Here is a 20,558-nt window from a genome sequence, read left to right as displayed (position 1 = left end):
TGCAAAATAAACATATTTTTGGATGCTCAAATATTCTGCGATGACTTTAGAAAATTGTGTTAGTTACTAATAACGGGCAGGGTAGGTAGCTCGGATTAGCTAACGGTCAGAGAGTAGGTTGCCTTTGGGGAGTTTGCAGAGACACATGGATTTTTATCTGTGTTCTACAGGTAAGTCTCTGTAGTCCCTTACCAGGCACCCGAGCAAACGAGCAAGACATGCCAATATACTGTTAGTGATGTTTTATTTTTAATTCTTTTCTAGTATGAAGCTAGAGCTCGTCTAGAGAGACTTTCTGCAAGTTCCTCCATAAGTTCAGCCGACTTGTTTGAAGAGCAAAAGAAGCAACCAGCAGGTACTAAAAGAAGGCAATGAGAAAAACTCCATTGTATAAATGTACTAAGAGTATTAAGTATCAGAGGGGTAGCCGTGTTAGTCTGAATCTGTAAAAAGCAACAGAGGGTCCTGTGGCACCTTTGAGACTAACAGAAGTATTGGGAGCATAAGCTTTCGTGGGTAAGAACCTCACTTCTTAGTGAGAAGTGAGGTTCTTACCCACGAAAGCTTATGCTCCCAATACTTCTGTTAGTCTCAAAGGTGCCACAGAACCCTCTGTTGCTTTCTAAGAGTATTAGTTTCCAGTTGCACTGTATCAGAAATCTAGCTCTCCCAGTTCCCCACAAGATGAAGTATATAAACTGCATTCTGTGCTTAGCACTTATTACAATAATTTTATGCCATGTGTCTATGCAAAAGATAGGCTACGACTTGTAAAGGTAAAGTCTTTTATCAATGGGAAATGATAATCTGAACAAAATAAGATTAGGAAGTCAAGTGGTCCAGTATTTTCTGATATATCAGGTAGGTTTATATGGCACATAAGTCGTACTAAGTAGATTTTAATCTTTACATTTGGTAAAAGTCATAAACATAAAATCATTATTGAGGGAGTAAGTGACTCAGGAAGACCCAGAACACTTAGATAGAGTAGTTACTAGATTTGAAATTCTTCTTCCTTAAATGCCTTGGGGCATATGTGTGTTTAACAAATACTTACTACTAGGCAATATTACTTGGCTAGTTGGGCTTCTGTGAAGAAAGCTATGCAAAAGCCTACTCTATATTATCTCAGCACTGCCCCACTTGCATTAGCAGGATGCAATAGCAGGTGGGGTTTGTCATAGGTAGGATTGGGGGAGGAGGAGAGAGGATAAAAGGGAAGGTATTGGATTGGCTGAAATTTAGGCTGGGACATAGTTGCAGCCTTAGTACGTTGTCATTCTAGTCCAGTTATTTATTTGACCAGTCAGTAGCATGGCATGAAGCTATAAAAGACAATGAGACATCAGAGCATTTTAGTGCTCGAATTAGTTGGGTTTCAGTTCTGTAGCCAGTGGGGAAAGGGAGGTAATTTAAAAAAAATTGTTTGAAGAATAGTTAAAAATCTGTAAGTTATTATAAATATAGTCTAGAAAAGTGAGATACCCAACATCCCAATTTCACTTTAAAAAACAACCACACAATTCAGTTTCAATATCTTAGTTAATTGTGGAAAATTAAAAAAAAAAAAATCATTGTTTTCATTTTGGCTCCAGTGAAAACACATTTGATATTGCATTGGCCTCACTGAATAAGATATGCACTGTTAATTTACTGGCTAATGCAGCAGTGTCACTTAGCACGAATTCTCAAATTGAATTTTAGTCAAAAGCACCTAAATTCAAGCAACTTGGAAGACTCTTGATAGGAAGGAAGCCACAGTGACTAACTTAGAACTGTGGCAGTTCACTAATATCCTCAGTAGTGTGTGTGTGTGTGTGTGTGTGTGTGCATATTTTTATATATATATAAAAATAAATAAAGGGGGACACTAGTTTAAAAACCAATTTTTTTTCCTGAATTTTTAACCTACGTATTAGTGTTACAGTTTATATCTACAATTACTATAGCAATTGGAAGGAGAAATATTTTTTTTTCAGTTTGTTTATTTTGTGCATTTAACCACACTTTGTGGAGACAATTTCATGTTTCCCCCTCTTGTCAGTTCTCTGTGTGGTTTATGTGAGCTCTCATACAGCAATGGAGGGAGGGGATGGGAAGGAAATAGAAAAATATGATTGTAAAACAAGGATTGGGGGAGGTGTACTATCTGAAACTACTTTTAACTTATATTTTAAAAATAGATTCAAATTCAGGTTGAAGCCATCCCTTTAAATATACTATCTTGTTTTAAAATGTCTTGTAGGTACCAATATTTGAGTACAGTACAAAGTATTACATCTCATGAAGACACTATATGTACTGTGAGTGCATTCATTACTGACCATTTGAAAAATCCATATGGTTTATGGTGCTCAAGGAAGTGCATCAAATAAAGATAGAATTTTGTTGCCAAAGATGAGAGACTTTTACAAACTCTTTTTGGCTGGTATCACTAAGAAAATAATAAAGGGAGGAAGATACTGTAACAAGGTAGTAGCTTTTCCTCTGCCCACAATGGATCCCCTGCCATGCCACAGTCTCTGAGGCAGCTTTATTGTGACAACAAAACAGTTCCTCTACCCACTCTGGGTTACAGTTCCTGGGGAATTTTCCCCTTTGCCTTTCAGGTGCCCACTGCCTTCCCTCCCAGGGGACTCTGGCAGTTCTACTGTGCCCAATTACTGCTTCTGTGTCCTGTTCCCTGAACACTGCCATCCAGGCTTTTCTCCCTGGAGGCCCCTTTTCAGAACAGTTCCTCTCAGGTTCCCACTTCCTCCCCTCCCAGGGGACTCTGGCAGTCCTAGCTCTCCAGGGGTCCCTATTCCCATGGAGCAGGCAGTATGAGAGCCCCATGTCTGTCCTCTCTGCCTCTTTCCTGACTGGCATTCAGCCTGACTCACACAGACTCCCTTTCAAAGGTGTCTCTCCTTCTTTCTAGTCCCAGGTGCTCTCTTTTAAAGCTCATTTGGGTCAGCAGATGAGACAGAGTGCACTGGCCCTGCACCCTCTTAAAGGGCCAGTATCACCCTGTGGTATACTGTAGTGATTTGAACTGCCATTTTTAATTCACACAGTAGTCAGTCTGTTACACACACACACCCTTCAACTATGGTGGAGAGGTAGTGTCCTTATCTTTTGAAAATTGCCTAACTTTGAAAAGCACACAGACAGTGATTCTCTATAAAATGAAGGTTTCATGAACAGCACTTAAGGTTTATCGTAAAACACTTCCAAAGTGTTTGTTCTTGTAAAAAATCTCAGGTTAAATATCTGCATCTTTTAAAAAAACAAAAAACAAATACAAAAATAAGAGCTAGGAAAGGCTACAAAAACAGTCTCTAGTGTAATTAATTTCAAGGTTATTGATTGTCAATAGCACTAACTGGTCAAGTTTTACTGACAAAAATGCAAGATGCTTCCCAGAAAGCCATGAGAAAAATTAAGTTGCTTAAGATATTAATTTACATTATTTCTGAAGTATTTATATTCTTTGGGATTTTCATTTTTATTAATTTGATTTTCAAAATTAGAAGACCAAAGGAAATCTGAAGTGACAAAGTTCATAAGAAAGTAAAAATTGCAGTTCAGAAACTTGGTTGTGTCTTTGCTACTGTTGTTTCAGATGGGTCTCACAGGTATAAGTGAAACTTGAATCCATATCACAATGTTGATTTGACTAAAGAATCTGTGGAACTCAGGTCTGGTGATACCACTGTAGAAATAGCCAATACTGACCTTAAGGGCAGTGCGGAAAACGTATTATTGAAAATGACTTTGCATCTTTCACTACAAATAAGTTCTGCTATCCTGAACAGTTTTTAATATTAAATACCAACTTGCATCACTAGTGTCTTAGAAATTATGGGTGGGAAGGTACCAATTCAAATTATGGTTGGTCACTAAAACAGCCATGTTGTAGACTTGCCATTAGAGATGACAAAGCCGTTATAATAGGAAGTTTGGCATCTTTTGCCATTTAAGAGTCTAAAATAGTGACAAATTCTTGCTGAAAAAAAAGGAGCAAGAATTTTTGCAAGTGGTCAAAATAGTTGTTTTGATTGTGGTTGTAGGAAAAAAGCTCTTCTCTTAAGGAAAGAATATAAAAAATTGGAGGGACGATATCTGACCACATTACCCGTAATGGTCTGAAAGTTTCTCTTCTAGGACTACACCTTTTTCCTTATTGCCCACAAGGTATCATTTCACTGTAGTGGAAAAGTGAGAAAAGAGTATGTTTTGCAGCCATAGGAAAAAGATAAGGAATGATTATGAGGCATGAGCCACAGATCAAGGAAATTTAAAATTGCACTTTGGCATATAACTTAATGTGCATTTACCTTAAAAAGCAACAGAGAGTCCTGTGGCACCTTTAAGACTAACAGATGTATTGGAGCATAAGCTTTCGTGGGTGAATGCCCACTTGCTCCAATACATCTGTTAGTCTTAAAGGTGCCACAGGACTCTGTTGCTTTTTACAGATCCAGACTAACACGGCTACCCCTCTGATACTTATTTACCTTATAAGTTACATGCCACAGTAGCAAGCAGATTTTTTTTGTATTTTGAGCCATGTTAGTGTATTGTGAAGCACATAACTGAAGTACCATAAAAATATTTTTAAAAGCTCAATTTGAGTTTGATATTATGCACTGAATTTACAGATTGTTCAAAAATTTTGAGTGTTCGCCCTCAGTGTTTCTAAAGTATGTTTCTGCCACTGTTTGTTTAATCACTAGGATTCTCAGTGTGACCTTTTGTAACACTATGGGTCTGACCATTAGGTTTTCTATACCAGCATCAACCCATTAATTTCTGATTGAGCTACCTGATTGTCTTGTCCCTATAACTTCTAACCTTTCCTATAAAAGGAACAGTTGTAGAAAAATTATGCCTTCTGAAGAAGCAGAGTTCAGCTCTTTGTATTGAGCACCATATGGAGCTGCCAACATCTAGAAAAGTCTTGTAATGGATGTCACATTCTGAGGTGCAGTCCAGACCAATGAAGAATTGTCACATCTTACCATGTAACCCTGAGTGCCTCACAATGCCTTGCTACCGTGGTTTTCTGCCTGGGACACTCACAGTTAGCAACAAGTATGCACTCTGTCTATGTATTGGGCAACCCTGGTCCAATACTTTGGATCCTGGAGCCTGCCTACAATGTCAGACTTCCACTGATCTCCACCAGTCTTGGTTAACAAGTAGTAAGGAAACTCCACGCTCTCCGCAGCCCCAATTTTCCCCCAAAATGTGTGTTCTGAAACTTCCAACCTGACCTTGGAACAATCAGAGGAATGTTAAGGTCCATTGCTCCTTTAAAGAGTCAGTATTCAAGAGTTTGTTACTTTAACTGGAGTTAACAAAGAGTTGAGTTTAAACACAGCACTGGACTGGTTGACATTAAAAATAAAACAAGTTTAGTTACAGTGATAGATCTTAAGTGAGTATAAGAATTAAAGTAAGAAATGGTTATAAGAGAAATAAAGATAAAATACTTTCTAGTAACTAAAATTTAAGCTAGAATAGGTACAAGGTAAAATCCTCGTCCCATGTTTCCATCAAGATTCCTGACCAAACTCCTGGGTCATGATCCTATCCCCCAAAGTCAAAGGCACCTTTTTCATCTTGGGGGAAAGACAGATAACATGGGGTTCTTCGAGGAGTGTCCCTGTGGGTGCTCCACTTTAGGTGTCTTGGCCCCCTGCATTTGTAATCGGAGATTTGTAGTAGCAGTACCCCGGTTGGCCATGCACGTGTGGCATCTGTCTTGCACCACTCCGAGTGGCCATTTAGCGTGCGCAGCCAACCGTCTCTCAGTTCCTTCTCTACCATCTTTGGCTTGAGTCGGAGCGACAGCAGCGTCTGTCTATCTTGTAAAATTGCTTATATTCCCATCTCTGTTTATCCCCTTTGCCGGTTTTCTTTTGTTTTCCCGTCCTTATTTACCGATTAAAAAAAAATTATTATTTTGTTTGCCCCCCCACCACCACCGGCGGGTCTCCGCTGATGTTGATTGAACCATGACCTTCACCTTAGGCATGCCTGGTTCCCCCCGGCTTTAAACGTTGTCTGATCTGCAGGCTATCTGTTACTGTATCGGATGGTCACACTGTCTCTGGGAAACCCATATACCACAGAAGTGTCCACCTTGCAAGAAATTATCTGCCAGGTCACTGAAAGCCAGGGACCTCCAACAAAAACTATTAATGGTGGAGAAATCCCTCAGGCCAGCCTCCGACCCAGAGTCCAGGACTCCTCCTGGCCTACGGTCTCTAGCAGCAGCCTCAGACAAGGGCTCCACACAAACCGTGTCTAAGGACCCTGCATCTAAGAAGTGAGATGAAGGATTCCCTCAAGCGGGGGATACAACCGCAAAACATTTGTTCAGGGGTCCCATTCCAACAAAAAGCTCCCACTATAACAATCACCACAGATGCCTCCCTAGTGGGATGGGGAGCCCATCTGGACAACACCACCATCCAGGGATGCTGGTCCCCAGCAGAAACCAACCTACATATATACATTCTAGAGCTCCGAGCAGTCAGAAAAGCATGCGAACACTTCCTTCCGCTTATCTGCAACAATACCGTCAAAGTCCTCATGGACAACTTAGCCCGCATGTTTTATATAAACCAACAGGGTGAAGCTCAATCATACCCTTTCTGCATCGAGGCACTCCACCTATGGCAATATAGACATTTCTGCAGCTTACCTGCCAGGACTTGAGAATACCACGGAAGACCATCTGAGCAGACACTTCTCACAAACCCACGAGTGGGAGATGGACTACCAGACCCTCGTGACCATATTCAACCAGTGGGGTTCCCTACTACAGACTTATTCGCAACAGCTCACAATACGAAATGCCCTCAATATTGCTCCCGAGCGGGGCTCGGGCACCACTTATTGGGCGATGCCCTCCTCACAAAATGGGAAGCACCACTAATGTACATGTTCCCCCTGATCCCTCTACTAAACCGGGTGCTACACAAAATCAGACAGGACAAGGCAAGGGTCATACTCATTGCACCCACATGGCCCAGACAGACATGGTTCCCATACCTAACACAGATGGTGGTGAAACCTCCTTGAACCCTTCCACAACTTCCTCACCTCCTGTCACAGGAGGCCGGCCGTGTCATTCACCCCAACCTAGCGGTTCTCCATCTCAAGGCCTGGTTACTTCATAGCTAATGGGGCTGGATCATGATTACTCTGAAGAAGTTAAAGATTTTCTCTTGAATAGTCACAAGCTGAGCACACACAAGACTTACGCTCATAAATGAATACGTTTCTGCACCAGTCTTCTCATTCTGCCCCTCTAGCCAGAGTCCTGGACTATATTCTAGGTCTTAAAAAGGCAGGCCTTTCCAATCGCTCCATAAAGGTACACTTAGCAGCAATCGCCTCACTACATGAGGTTAGATGGAACCACGATCTTTGCTCATCCAATCACTAAACGATTCTTAAAGAGCATGACCAACATCTACCTTCCCCTATATGGGACTGTGACGGAGTTCGACTCACCATCGCTGGCACCCCCTGCCGGTTGCTCTGGGAATTAGTTCTTGACCGCTCCAGGGCGTCCTTGCCATGTGGTAGCTCGCCCATTGTCTCCATTCTGCTGCCCTGTGACCCATGTTGCTCCCTGTTCGGCGGTGTCCTCTTCATCTGCTTCAGGACACTGCCCTGCGGCAGTGCCCACTACTCTGGTCTCACCCCCTTCTGGGGGTGGGGAGGGGAGGAATTGTTAACAGCAGTCCTTCTGTTTGCCCCTGCCTCGGTGGCCAACCACAACCTTAGAGTCTAGCCCCTCGTCTCAGGGGCAGGTCACGGTCTGTCTCGGCCCCTCTCCTCGGTGGCCAGGGGCGGGGGAAGGGGGGAACCCGCTACTCTGGGTCCCGACTCAGGGACCCTCTAGCGGCAGCCTCCCTCTCTCCTCCTTCTCTCCCCTCTCGTCTGCCTAGTTTCCCTGGGCCACTTCCCCTTTGGCCCTATGCACCTTCACGACCCCTTCTAGCAAGGGCCGCAGCCTGGCAGGTCTCCGCTCTACTCCCCCAAGCTTGCCCAGCACTGCTCTGTCCAAGGTGCTGCTCCATAGCTCAGGAGCCAGTCCTTCTCCCTCACTAGTCAGGGAGTGACCCCCCCTCTCCTCTGGTAGGCAGCCTTTATATAGGACCTAGCCTGGCCCTGATTGGCTGCCTCTTTCCCTGCCCTGATTGGCTCTCCCCAAGCATTGGCTGATTGGCTGCTGGTCTGCGCAGCCTCTCAGGCCTGGTTCAGCCCTTTTCCTCAGGGGGTGGGGCACCGCCCCACCACAGGGACCTTAACCTCGTGCTACGCATTCTCATGGACAAGCCATTCGAACCCCTTGCAACTTGCTCACTGCTACATCCATCAATGAAGGTCTCCTTCCTTATTGCGATCACTTCCACAAGAAGAGTAGGGGAGCAAGGGGTCCTAATGGCACACCCGCCGTATACCATAGTCTATAAAGACAAAGTCATCCTAAGACCCCACCCTAAATTTATACCTAAAGTAGCCTCTTCATTTCATTTAAACCAACCCATTTACTTACCTGTGTTTTTTTCCGAAACCTCACGCCAGTGCCGGGGAGGCATCCCTTTACACACTCGATGTCCGTAGAGCTGTGGCCTTCTACCTAGAAAGAACAAAGACATTTAGAAAATCATCACATCTCTTTCTCTCAGTCACAGAGCAATCAAAGGGTGAGGCCATCTCTAAACAAAGACTAAGTGGATTTCTGGCTGTATCCACCTATGCTATCATCAGAACAACACCCCTGCTCCACCTGGGATTCGTACGCACTCCACCAGAACACTATCCACGTCTGTTGCGTTCCTCAACAAGGTACCCATCGTAGACATTTGCAGGGCAGCTATCTGGGCCTTGGCCCACATGTTTACCAAACACTATGCCCTGGAACTTCAAACTGAGTGTTGGGAGAGGAATGAACTCTCAGTGCTATCCACAGTCAACAAAGATACTCCGAAGCCCCTCCTTCCATCAAGGGGTACTGCTCCATAGTCACCTAAAGTGGAGCACCCACAGGGACACTCCTCGAAGAAGAAGAAAAGGTTACTGCGCACGCTAAGTGATCACTCGGAGTGGCGCAGGATGGCCAACCGGGGCACCGCTACTGCAAATCTCTGATTACAAGCGCAGGGTGCCAAGACATCTAAAGTGGAGCACCCACAGTGACAACCATCTCGAAGAACCTCAGTTACTGCACAAGGTGAATAACCTTTTTTCTTGGCCCCCTTCTCTTTTATAGTCCAATGAATCTTTGAAATGGATTCTTCTGAAGGGTATCTCCAGATAAATCTATTTCCAACAGTGAAGTAGTGTAAAGGAATACACTCCTGTATTCACATGCTACACACTATTGTAATAATCTTTTGTACAAAGTATGCCTTATAAGGTATCATTTGAAAACTCATTATTTGCTGGTCCGTATTGTCCTGGTAAAATATGGATGGCAAGATTGTTTGTGAAGTTATGGGATTCCCCCTATGATGTTGTTAACACATGTTCCAAACCCTACAGTCCTGCCCAGGCAGAAGTCAGGTCTGTCCTAAACAAAGGAAGCAATGTGTGCTTGCCTTAATTTGCCTTTCCGCAGTAAACAGAGTCATCAAGTAGGAAGGGAAAACAAAAGGAAGTTCAAACAGGTGAAAAAAACATATCCTTGTCTTCCTGGGTCTCAGTTAGAAATATTTTTCAAGTGGGGGACTGAAACTATTAAAAAAAGGAGGGACAAACGCCCCAAGGGACACCCCCCCCCTCTCTCTCTCCCTGTCCACTTCATTCTCCACAACTGAGAAGACAAAAGGAGACAGCCATTGGACTCTAGGGCAGGGGTCCTGACCTGCAAGTTTGGTCAGTAATCTACTGGAACCTGTGGTGAGAAAGTTTGCAACTAAGCTAGTTTCATAAGTAGATACTAGTGAGAGTTTTCTCTTTCTTTATTTTTCTTGTAACCGTTTCTAACTTTTGTACCTCATTACTTATCCTCACTTAAAATCTCTCTTTGTTGTTAATAAGCTTGTTTTACTGTTTTATCTAATCCAGTGTTTTTAAATTGAAGTGTCTGGATAGCTATTTAAGGTACTAAACTGGCATATTATTTCTATAAAAGAATAATGGATTTAATATATTTGTATTGGCCAAGAGAGGGCTGGGCAGTACAGGACAAAGATTTCTGGGGGAAGATCTGGGACTGGGGTGGTGTTGGGGTCATCCTGCAGTATAACCAAGGCTGGTGAGAGACCAGGTGTACCTGGAAGGCTGCAGTTACACACAGACACTCCAGGTGTGGCTTGCATGCTGGAAGGCTGTTTGTGAGCAGCCCAGGTGGGAGCTACTGTAAGGCACACAAGATTGCAAGACAGGTGACACCACTACTCATTTCCCTCTGGAGTTGTCTGCTAAAATGCAAATTGTTTAGTTCTTCACGTGATGGTACCTATGTGTATTCCACATGTGGGTGTGCATGCATGCTATGAATCTGAGTCTGAAAGAAGTGTCCATTGACCCGCACATGCGTGGTGCGTCCCCTTGTGCTTCAAGCCAAGGGTATAATAGATAGCGTTGGTCAACAGCTTTTCGGTTCCCTTTTACCACCGCACGGCCTGAGTCAGAACCCCTGTTCCTTCACTCTCAGTTTTGCTAAGAGAGTGACCACTCCTTGTTCTGTGTATATAGTTGCAGATAATTGGATTTTGTTGTTTTAGTGATATATACGTTAGTGTAGTTCTTTCCCTCTTTGTTGCTACCCTCTGGAATAAATCCTGGTACTGACAATGATCATCCAGCAGAGAGAGTGAGAGAGGAATAAGTGCCTTGCCTGGCAATAATGAAGCAGCAGCGGGGACCAGCAGAGCCAGCAGAAACCGTTCAATGTCTTCCTCTTCCTCACAGACCAATAGTGTCATTGGGCGAATGTGAGACGATTGATAAGAGGCCTGCAACAGTGCCAGGGTGCCCAATGTGGCCAAAAACAAGGGTTCCTGAGATGTGGCGGGTCCCACAAGTAACAGTACCAGGCCTCCGCTCCTGGATCATATGTTTGGGAGGGTGGGGGTGGTAAAGGCAGTCTAGACCATGAGTCCGAACTTCAGCGGGACATGAGAGAAAATGAGGGTTCCAGCTCTGAGAACTCTGAAGATTGTTCCAGCAATGTGGGGGGACTGTCAGTACCAGAGGTCTGCAATGCAGCAAGCTTCTCTGGCAGCTGCAGCAGAGGTACATCCTCCTGGTTCACGGACCTCCTCAGACTCTCCACCTGCACACTGCTCTGTCTTTGAACACTCCCAGATCTACTCTCACAAGATCAGGGGAGAATCTGGCATTCCAATCCGGGCCCTCTTCACCTCACAGACTGGTATTTGGATAGGGGTTGAGGGTAGACTGGACATGCTTCACCCTGGTATGACAGATCCTTACTCAGAGCAGTAGAGAATCCACTAGGTCATGCCACCGATCAAAATGGAGTTTAGGGAAGGAAATTAGTAATATTGTATCCAATTGAAACTGCAGGAGGAATCTTATATGTTGTCAGAGTTTAATTACCCAACTTGGCATATGGAGTGTACAGTTTTAGAAAATACAGTGAAACCCCGCTATACCGCGATGTTTGGGGTCCAAAAAATTACATCGCGCTAAATGCGGGGTCGCGGTATAGCGGGGTTTCAAGCTCATCAGTGGTCCCCAAGGCGGTGCATTGATGTGCGCCGCCTAGTGCCCAGCAGGGGAGAGAAGCTGCGGCCCTGCGTCTGCCGGGGACAGTGAACACCGGCGCCGACAGCCCTGTTGTTCTCTGTCCGGGGCAGGCGCGGGGCCGCGGCTTCTCTCTGGCTTCAAGAGGAGCCGCGGCCCCACGCCTGCCGGGGACAGAGAGCTCCAGGGCTGCGGGCGCCGGTGCTCTCTGTCCCCGGCAGGCGCGGGGCCACAGCTTCTCTCCCCTGCCTGGCACTAGGCGGGGGCACATCATGGCGTTGGGGACCACTGGTACAGTACATACAGTACTGTATTACTGTGTGTCTTAAAGGGGGGCCAAATTATGATCGCGTTATATGCGATTTCGCGTTATGGCGCAGCGCCTTATTGCGGGGTTTGACTGTAGCATGTTTGGTAGGAATATGTACCAATTCTCAAATGGAAATTTGAAAATATAAAGCAAAATGAGTCTGAGTAATTTGATTAATGGTTTTAGATCTAAAGATTTCTTTTAATTTTTAGAACTTTAGTTGGTATGGACATTCAGACATTCATGGGATTGGTGTTCAATGTAGTAGATAATAGCTCTAAAAACACGCTATTTTTAATACAGTATCACTACAATGTTTTTTTATCCCCTATATAGGAAATTATAGTATTGCAAATGTCTTGCCTTCAGCTCCTGATATGGCTCAGTTTAAACAAGGAGTGAAATCAGTGGCTGGAAAACTTTCTGTTCTTGCTAATGGAGTCATGACTTCTATACAGGTTAGTAAATTAGGAAAGTAAGAAATATTAAAAAAAACAGGATAGATATTGAAGTTTTGTCATGAGGATTTAGTCACATGATTCCTGTTAATTAACTCCTTTGGGAGGAAAAGTTTATCATTTTTATGTAACGTAGCTGAACTGTCCGAGAACTTTCATAACAGATGATAAAATATTTAAGGCTTTTTATGACTTTCCAATTAATAATTCATTTTTCTTAGAGAAGTTTCCATGTGTACATTTGAGACTCTTAAAAATGACTAAAGTGTTCCTTTTCTTATAGTAATTGAATGTGCATTCTATCAAGCAAATTTGTTGCTCATATCCTATTTGAGTAACTAGTAGCAATTTAACTGTTAGGCTTTTGTCTCTGTAACTGTTGTGATAGAAAAATGTACTACAGAGTCCCTGCATGGAAGGACCAGTATTTTAAAAAATAGATGCTGAAATTTAAAATCCTAAATTCATAATTAGGCACCTAAGTAAGAGGCCTGGTTTTCAAAAGTACCAAATGCCTGTCAATTTCCATTGAGCTCAGATTAAATCAGTGAGAGCTGTTGGGTGTTTGACATTTTTGAAATTCAAGAGCCCAATATTAAGCTCTTATTTTTGAAAATCTTGGCCAATTTTCTAAATGTGGTGGCTTTAAAAAATAAACTTCACTTACTTTTAATGAATATTACCGTATTTAATTTATCTTGCTGTGGAAGACATGCCCATGAGTATTTTGTTCTTTTCCTTTTTTCTAGGATCGATATAGTTCTTAACCAATTGCATATCATCATAATTAAGTACACTAAAGAAGAATTTCTCTCCAGATATGCCAGTGATCGCATTGCTGATTGAAATGAAGGCTGCCTTAAGGCTCTAGAATATTTTGCAAGTTGTTTTGCCATTTTTGTTTACCGTGTTACTTTCTGGTTCTTGGAATTTTTTGACTGTCACTTTATTTTTATGTAGCAAAAACCTTGTAGTAACTTGTTACATCACTTATGCTTTTGTTCCTTTATAGTGTTGTATCTTCCACTGTCATTAGTGTAACATACAATACATCTTTTTTTTTTTCTCCCTCCTCCTCCCCCCCCCCAAGTTGGCTGTGGGGCAGGAAAGAAAGAGGTGGCTAGGTGGACGCTTTACATGGAAAGATGAGATTACTGATCTGAATCTCTGCATCTGTAGTCATAAACCTCAGGTGCCACATGTATACAGAGTTTGGCTGCTGACATTTTTTTGTGGCCTGTAGAAACGAAATCTTAATTTAAAAAAATCATTCATTGAGATGATATTTAGTGTATTATAGCAAAATATAGGATTTGATTTGGACCTTTGCTTGTCAGGAAATAGAAGCTCTTAAAATTCATGTTGTTCAGCATTAAAATGACAAGGGAATATTACCTTTAGAACATTATTTCCTCTAGAAAATATTTTGTTTAGGGTGAGGTATGAGATATATATAAATACTCAGAGTATGTAAGGTAACAAACTTAATTTTGTCATGGGATCTATCTATTTATTCATAACTTTGAGAATTATTAAAAAATTGCAATATAGTCTCCTTAAGTGCTTTTAAACAATCAGTATCGTGTACAAAATGAACAAAATTCAAGTATACATAATTATAGGGACAAATAGAGTAGTTTAATTGACTATTTAGTTTTGTTAAGTATTTTTAGAACAATCTTAGTTTTTTGATAAATTACGAAATATGTGAATAAGAAAATATAGTGGGGCTGTGTTTTAGACAGCCTGCAATTTGCCATTGACAAAGTATATTGCAAATTTTGTGGATCTAAAAAACCCCCCCCCCAAATGCGTTTCCAACTGATTCTGTTCTATAGCTTTATTTCTTAAACAAATCTCAAATTTGTAAACTGCTAAAACCTAATAAAAACAATTGAAATCAGTTGTATTTTTCTTACATACACGTATGCAGGAGGCCAGTCTTTAGTTTTTAACCCACCATGCATGTTTGGTCTCTTTACTAATGCTGTGCTTGCTGTTTGGAATTAGTCTTTAATTAAAATACACCAAAGTGGCCATTTCATATCAATTTGCTATATTTGTAAAGAACACCGCTGATTTGGGGTAGGGGAAGGAACCTACAGTGCCAGTAGCTTTGTATATTAAGATTTTAATGTAGTGTTCAGATGTATCTACATTTCCATCTAACTGACCAAATTTGATTCACGTTCTTCTTTAAATGTAATCTTTACTTGCTGCTATGTCTGATGCATCCTGATTTATTAATCCAAAAATCCTTTATTTTTTATAAGAGCTGTACAAAGCTGGGCTTTTGTCCTGGTTAACTACACAGCTTTACTTTATTAGACAGTGTCGTCGTCGTTGTTTCAGCCCTAATATCTAGATACAGAAGACTTGAACTGCTTCTCTAAATTCCGCCTCATGTTGTATAAGGAAATGCCATATTAGAAACATCCATGCATAAATATTGGTATTGACGAGATGTCATTTCAGAATGAGGTGATTATTCACAGTCTTGGTTCTATGGAAAGACTGGTATGTATATTGTGAGGAACATTGTTTTTCTCGCAGGTGCTCTGTTGAAAGAACAAATCACAAGTGGAAAAGGCTGATAAATTATAAATAAGCATAAATGTAGCCATAACAAATTGCAGGTAATGTCTGTCAGAATAAAACCCCTCAGTTATCTTAAAAGCAAACATACCATAGAAAAAAATCTGATTTACAGGCTTCCTGATAGTTTAAAAAAGCAAAACAAAAAAACAGTAATGTTGTGGAGGGAATATAACAGGGGTGGCCAAACTTACTGACCTGAACCACAAACATAATCTTCAGAAGTTTGAGAGCCACAAGACACACACAACCTTTATGCATGCATTTAAAAAAAAAATTAACATCCTACTTACTGTATCACGGCTAGGTACTGCTAAAGCTAGAGGTCTTGTGGGTCTCCATCCGTCATTAGGTTTGTCTTCAAGATCCAGCTCTTTGATTACATTTTTGAACTGTAGACGAGTCTTCCTATTTGAATGGATGAAATTGACAATTTCTAGGACCGTTTTTGTAACATTTTCATACTTGGAGTATCTGCCTGCGAGATGTTCATGATGGATGATACAATGAACAGGGAAAAACTCCGGATATTTGGGATCATTTTTCAAGAGTCTGATAAGGACTACTTTTTTCCCCTCACCATTGCAGGTGCTCCATCTGTTGCAACACTGACAAGTTTATCCAGCAGTACGTCAGCATTTGTCAATGCTTTGTCAAGTGCGCTCTTTACGTCAACACTGTAGGTTGTTTCTTTTAGCCCCACTAAGACCAACATTTCTTCTTTCACAATTACATCCGTAGAAACACAGCGAACAAATATTGCTAGTTGTGGTTTATCTTGTATATCTGTGGATTTGTTGACAGCTAGGCTGTATGGTGAGAATTCTTTAGATTGTTTTACATCTTGCTTGCAACATCAGCACTGATCTGGGGAGATGCGCCTTTCCAGAGTGGTGTGAAATTGGAATTTGCTTTATTTGTCATTGAAGTTTTTTGTTACTTGGATCTAAAAGTGCAACCACTTCTGCAATATTCTTCTTAACAAAGTCTTCCTCACAATATGGACGTTTAGCATGAGTGATATTCCATGACATAACAAAACTGTCTTCGGTCATTGTGTCAGCTTCCTTACTGAATGCTGAAAGTAATGTCTGTTGACTGTTTAGGCATAATTTTAATGTGGTTAGCTTGTTTTTCCTTAATTCTGTTTCAGGAGGGTATTTAGATGAAAAGTTATTGTTTCATTTCATAGTGACGTTTCAAGTTGCTCGCTTTGTTGTGAGTGAATGATGCATTGCAGATAAGGCGCCGGGGTTTGCCATCTTTAACACTGAATGCAAATTCTTCCTCCCATTCTGGCTTAGTACTGTGGTTTTCTCTTTCATACTTGCCTTTCTTACAATTTGAAGATGTCATTGTCATCCACAAAATTAACGTAAGATTAACACTTAAAGCTAAAATTATTCAAATGTGACTTATGAACAGTAAACACAGCCTGTATTCTGTGGAATGCAGGGAGATCATGAGCACACAAGGTCCGCACAGCACAACGTCTGAATACAGAATGATGTAAGTTCCTGAAATAATGTGCATGTGCGAGCTTCTCTTTCTATCAGTCTCACTCTCACACCATTTGGTTCACCAGGGCTTAAATTCTCTTGAAGTACTTCCTGGAGCCCCCCCATGCACACCCCCCTCCCATTCTCCGCCTTCCAGACTGAAGTGCCAGGGTGCAGAAGCCCTGAACCCCAGTGTGCTCCCCCCACGCAGGGCTAAAGCCCTGAGCCCCATCACACACACACACAAACACACCATGTGTAGGGCTAAAGCTCTGAGACCCTCCTTCTCATAGGGCAAAAGCCCCTACCCACACCACCCTGCCACAGGGCAGAAGCCCCAAGCTCCCCCCCAGTCTGGTAAGCAGAGAATGTGTGGGAGGGGACCCACGGGGGATTCCGTGAGCCACACTTTAACTGTAAAAGAGCTGCAGTTTGGCCATACCTGGAATATAAGCCTAGAATTTTACCAAAACCTTGTCTAATGGGCTGATAAATAGATTTAGTATTTTTAGAGAATCTTTGTCCAACTCAGTGTGTTCCAGACAGGAAGGCTTGTGTTTTTCTTTTACACATTTTGACAATTTCTGTGTATTTAAAAAAAAAAAAATCACCGCCACAACGTGTTGCAGTACACTGCACTCTGAAGACTGCCATTAATTTTTACTATCATTAGTGAGTGCAGAAACTATATGGGGATGGTATCAGGCTGGCCTTTCTCAGTTAATCAAAAAGGGCAAGTAGTAGAGACTTTCAGTTTTTCTCCTGAGAAGAGACTCAAGGATTCGGAGCAATTAAACACTTTGCTACAGGGCAATGATACATTTTTTTCCTAGATGGAGAGCGACTAGGAATTCAGGTCCTGGCACAAAAGCATGGAAGGTAATTGATGTAAGACTGAGATAAATACATTAGCATGATATTTATGCTAAAATCAGAAGTTAGGCTTAACTCCTATTGAAGTCAATGGGATTTAATCACAGAAATGTAGGGCTGGAAAGGACCTCTTTAGGTCAGCACTGGGGGCAGGAATAGATGAGGCAGAACCAAGTAAACCTGCACTATCCCTGACAGGTGTTTATCATTGGAGTTTTTTTAAGAACAGGGTAGATAGGGATTCCACAACCTCCTTTGGAAATCTATTCCAGTGCTTAACTACCCTTATAGGTAGAAAGTTTTTTCCTCATATCCAACGTAAATCTCCCTTTACTACTTGTTCTACCTTCAGTGCACATGAAGAAAAATTGATCTCCCTTCTCTTTATAACAGCCCTTAGTATACCTGAAGATTATCAGGGCCTCTCTGTCTCCTTTTCTCAAGACTAAACACACCCAGTTTTTTAAACCTTTCCTCATAGCTTACTTTTCTAAATCTTTTATCATTTTTGTTGCTGTCCTCTGGACTCTTTCCAGTTTGCCTACATCTTTCCTAAAGGGTGGCACCCAGAACTGTTCACAATACTCTAGATGATGCCTCACCAGTGCTGAGTAGAGCAGAACCATTACTTCCCTTCTCTTGCATACAACATTACTCCTGTTAATGCACCTCAGATTGACAGTTGCCTTTGTTGCACCTTCATCATGCATATTCTTGATGTCTAATGCAACATATCCTTCCCTTTTTCCTTGCCTGTCTTTCCTGAACAAGCAGTACCCCTCTGTACCAATATTCCAGTCATGAGATTTATTCCACAAAGTCTCAGTGATGCCAATTAAGTCATAATTTAGCTTATTTACTAATATGTCCAGTTCTTCCCCTTTATTCCCCATTCTCCTTGCATTTGTGTACAGTCATCTGAGATGTTGAGCAGATTCCTCCAGGGTTTTTCCCTCTTGTTGACCCTATTATAACTTTCCTGCTCCCTCCCTCCCACTCAATATTTAGCCTTCTGTTAAAGTCACCTTTTTTTTTATACTTTTGTCACTTGTCCCCCTTGAAACCTAGATTAAAGCCCTCTTCACTAAACTGGTAAGTTGGTGTGCAAAGTTGTCTTCCCCTTCTTGGTCAGGTGGACCCCATCTCTCCCCAGCAGTCTTCCTTCCTGGAGACAGCATATGCTTAAGTGCTTTCCTGAATCAGGGCCTTGAGTACTGACACAAATTGTTATCTTTAGGTTTGAGTTCATTTAGTGAAATAAGTGAAGCAGTTAACGTTTCTAAGCTATTGTTCTATACTATGCAGAGTCACTAGACAGCATTGCATCAGTTTACAATGGGGTCACATTTTTAAAATTTTCTTTACAACCTTGTAGGATAGAAAAAATTATGGATTAACAGAAATTTAGATACAGGAGCCAAACGCTGTCACAAAGGATAGATTCTGCAGCAAATTCCATAGTAAGAGAATCATAGAATACTTGGAGTTCTGTCTTTCAGAGGTTCACTAACTGTAAAAATTCTCATTTTCATTTCCCTCTGCTCAGTAGAATTCTGAGTTAATTCACAACCTTACAATATACAAATCTGTAGGATTTTTTTCAGCACCACACTTGTCTCTGTTATCCCAAGGTTGAGCCATAAACTGGCTATACGAGAAGCTGAAATATCTGAGATTTTTCTCCTCAGCACTATTCCTTCCTCTCCTCATGCCTGCCTCCATCCACCCCAAATTCTATACTATTTTGGGGGGGGAAATTCACAAAAATTAATTTCAAGTGGGGGGGGAGGGAAGGCCCCTCTATTATAGGAATCCAGCCACTGATGTATTGTCCAAAGTCACAAGAGTCCAACAGCCTGTTTCATAAACAATTTTATATAAGTCAGCAAAAGTTGAAGACAGACAGACTGATGCAAACCTGCATGTTTAACTTACTAGAACTTTAATTAGGGGTCTTCGAGGCTCCATGTATAACAAGGAGATGAAAGGTTCTAGAAATCAGAGGAGGTTTACAGTTGAAATCACTGAAATGTGCTTTGATTGGTCATTGTTAATGAAAAAAGATTGCCACCCTATTTTTTTGGATATTCGCTTGGTGGGCAGGGCATGGACTGGAAGGAGTCAGCTTTACGATCATGGCTGCCACTCCTACCATCTCCTGGAACCATGAGCTCCATTAGCCCTTCATTGGGTGCTCCTGCTCCTAAGTTACGAGCTTGACTGGATCAGGTTGGAGACCTTGCCGCCTCCAGCTGGAATGTGAGATTTGCATTTCTGCTGTAATCCCCTGTGTTGAGTGTCATTTTCACCCTCCATTCCCCTTATTTCTTTTATGCATTCTTTATAAAAAGAGTCTGGCTTAGCTAGCCAAGACAGCTCCATCTTTTGCAACACTGCTGTGAGCCTATGTTCAGAGAGGCAGCTAAGAACAATGCCTGAAACAGCCTGATGCTGGTTCAAGTTTGCTGCATTTTGGAATGGGTGATCAGACCACGTTCTGACTTGTGTTTCTCCAGCAGCAAGGTTGCAAGTGAAAGTTAACACCAGAGACAGAAGCTGTGTTTTCTGTCTTTGCAGTTCTTTTCTCTCCCCTTTGATGTGTTTGTCTTCAAGGAAGCAGGATTAAATTAAGTATCAACAAATCCCAACTACCTAAACTAACCTTTTCATTCTTCACCATGAAGGATAGTAAATACCATCTTTAATACTATCTAAAAGACTGTCAAATGAGTGTTTCTCTCTATAAAAGACTATACAGCTAAAGGGGAAAAATATTGTTAAAATAAATCCTTAATACTTAACATTTCAAATAATTTCATTTTTGTTGGTTTTTATTTCTGTCTTTAATAAAAGATTTTTAATGGTGGTAAGCCATTTTCAGCAATAACTTGATATCAAGCTCTGGACCATTCTTAACTGTCTAATGTTGTAATAGTGAACAAGGGTTTTAGTTACATTTTAGTCCATGTTGGGCCTGAGACATCCCCTTTTCAACACAACAGGTGACACTAAGAACTATCTATCTTGCCTACACTCTGTAACTCCCTCTTACCAATGCAGTTCCATGGTTTTGGCGGCAACAGTATAGCACTTCTAACTACC

The 20,558-nt window shown here is 41.7% G+C and overlaps 1 protein-coding gene across 2 annotated transcripts in view; it reads left to right on the top strand.

Annotated features, from left to right (window-relative positions):
* Nucleotides 1-14,392, top strand: part of ARFGAP3 (ADP ribosylation factor GTPase activating protein 3) — an 80,643-nt gene extending 66,251 nt beyond the window's left edge. For both annotated transcript variants that reach the window (XM_005296689.4, XM_005296690.4), the window contains 3 exons: nt 265-355; nt 12,368-12,489; nt 13,239-14,392. In XM_005296689.4, the coding sequence (XP_005296746.1) occupies nt 265-355; nt 12,368-12,489; nt 13,239-13,256 (231 nt within the window). In that variant the 3' untranslated portion in view covers nt 13,257-14,392. The remainder of the gene's footprint in view (nt 1-264; nt 356-12,367; nt 12,490-13,238) is intronic.
* Nucleotides 14,393-20,558: the final 6,166 nt, after the last annotated feature.

This window comes from Chrysemys picta, chromosome 1 (assembly GCF_011386835.1).
Source record: "Chrysemys picta bellii isolate R12L10 chromosome 1, ASM1138683v2, whole genome shotgun sequence".
NCBI lineage: Eukaryota > Metazoa > Chordata > Testudines > Emydidae > Chrysemys > Chrysemys picta.
Note: the sequence above shows the minus strand (reverse complement) of the source record. Positions and strands in the feature narration are given on the sequence as shown.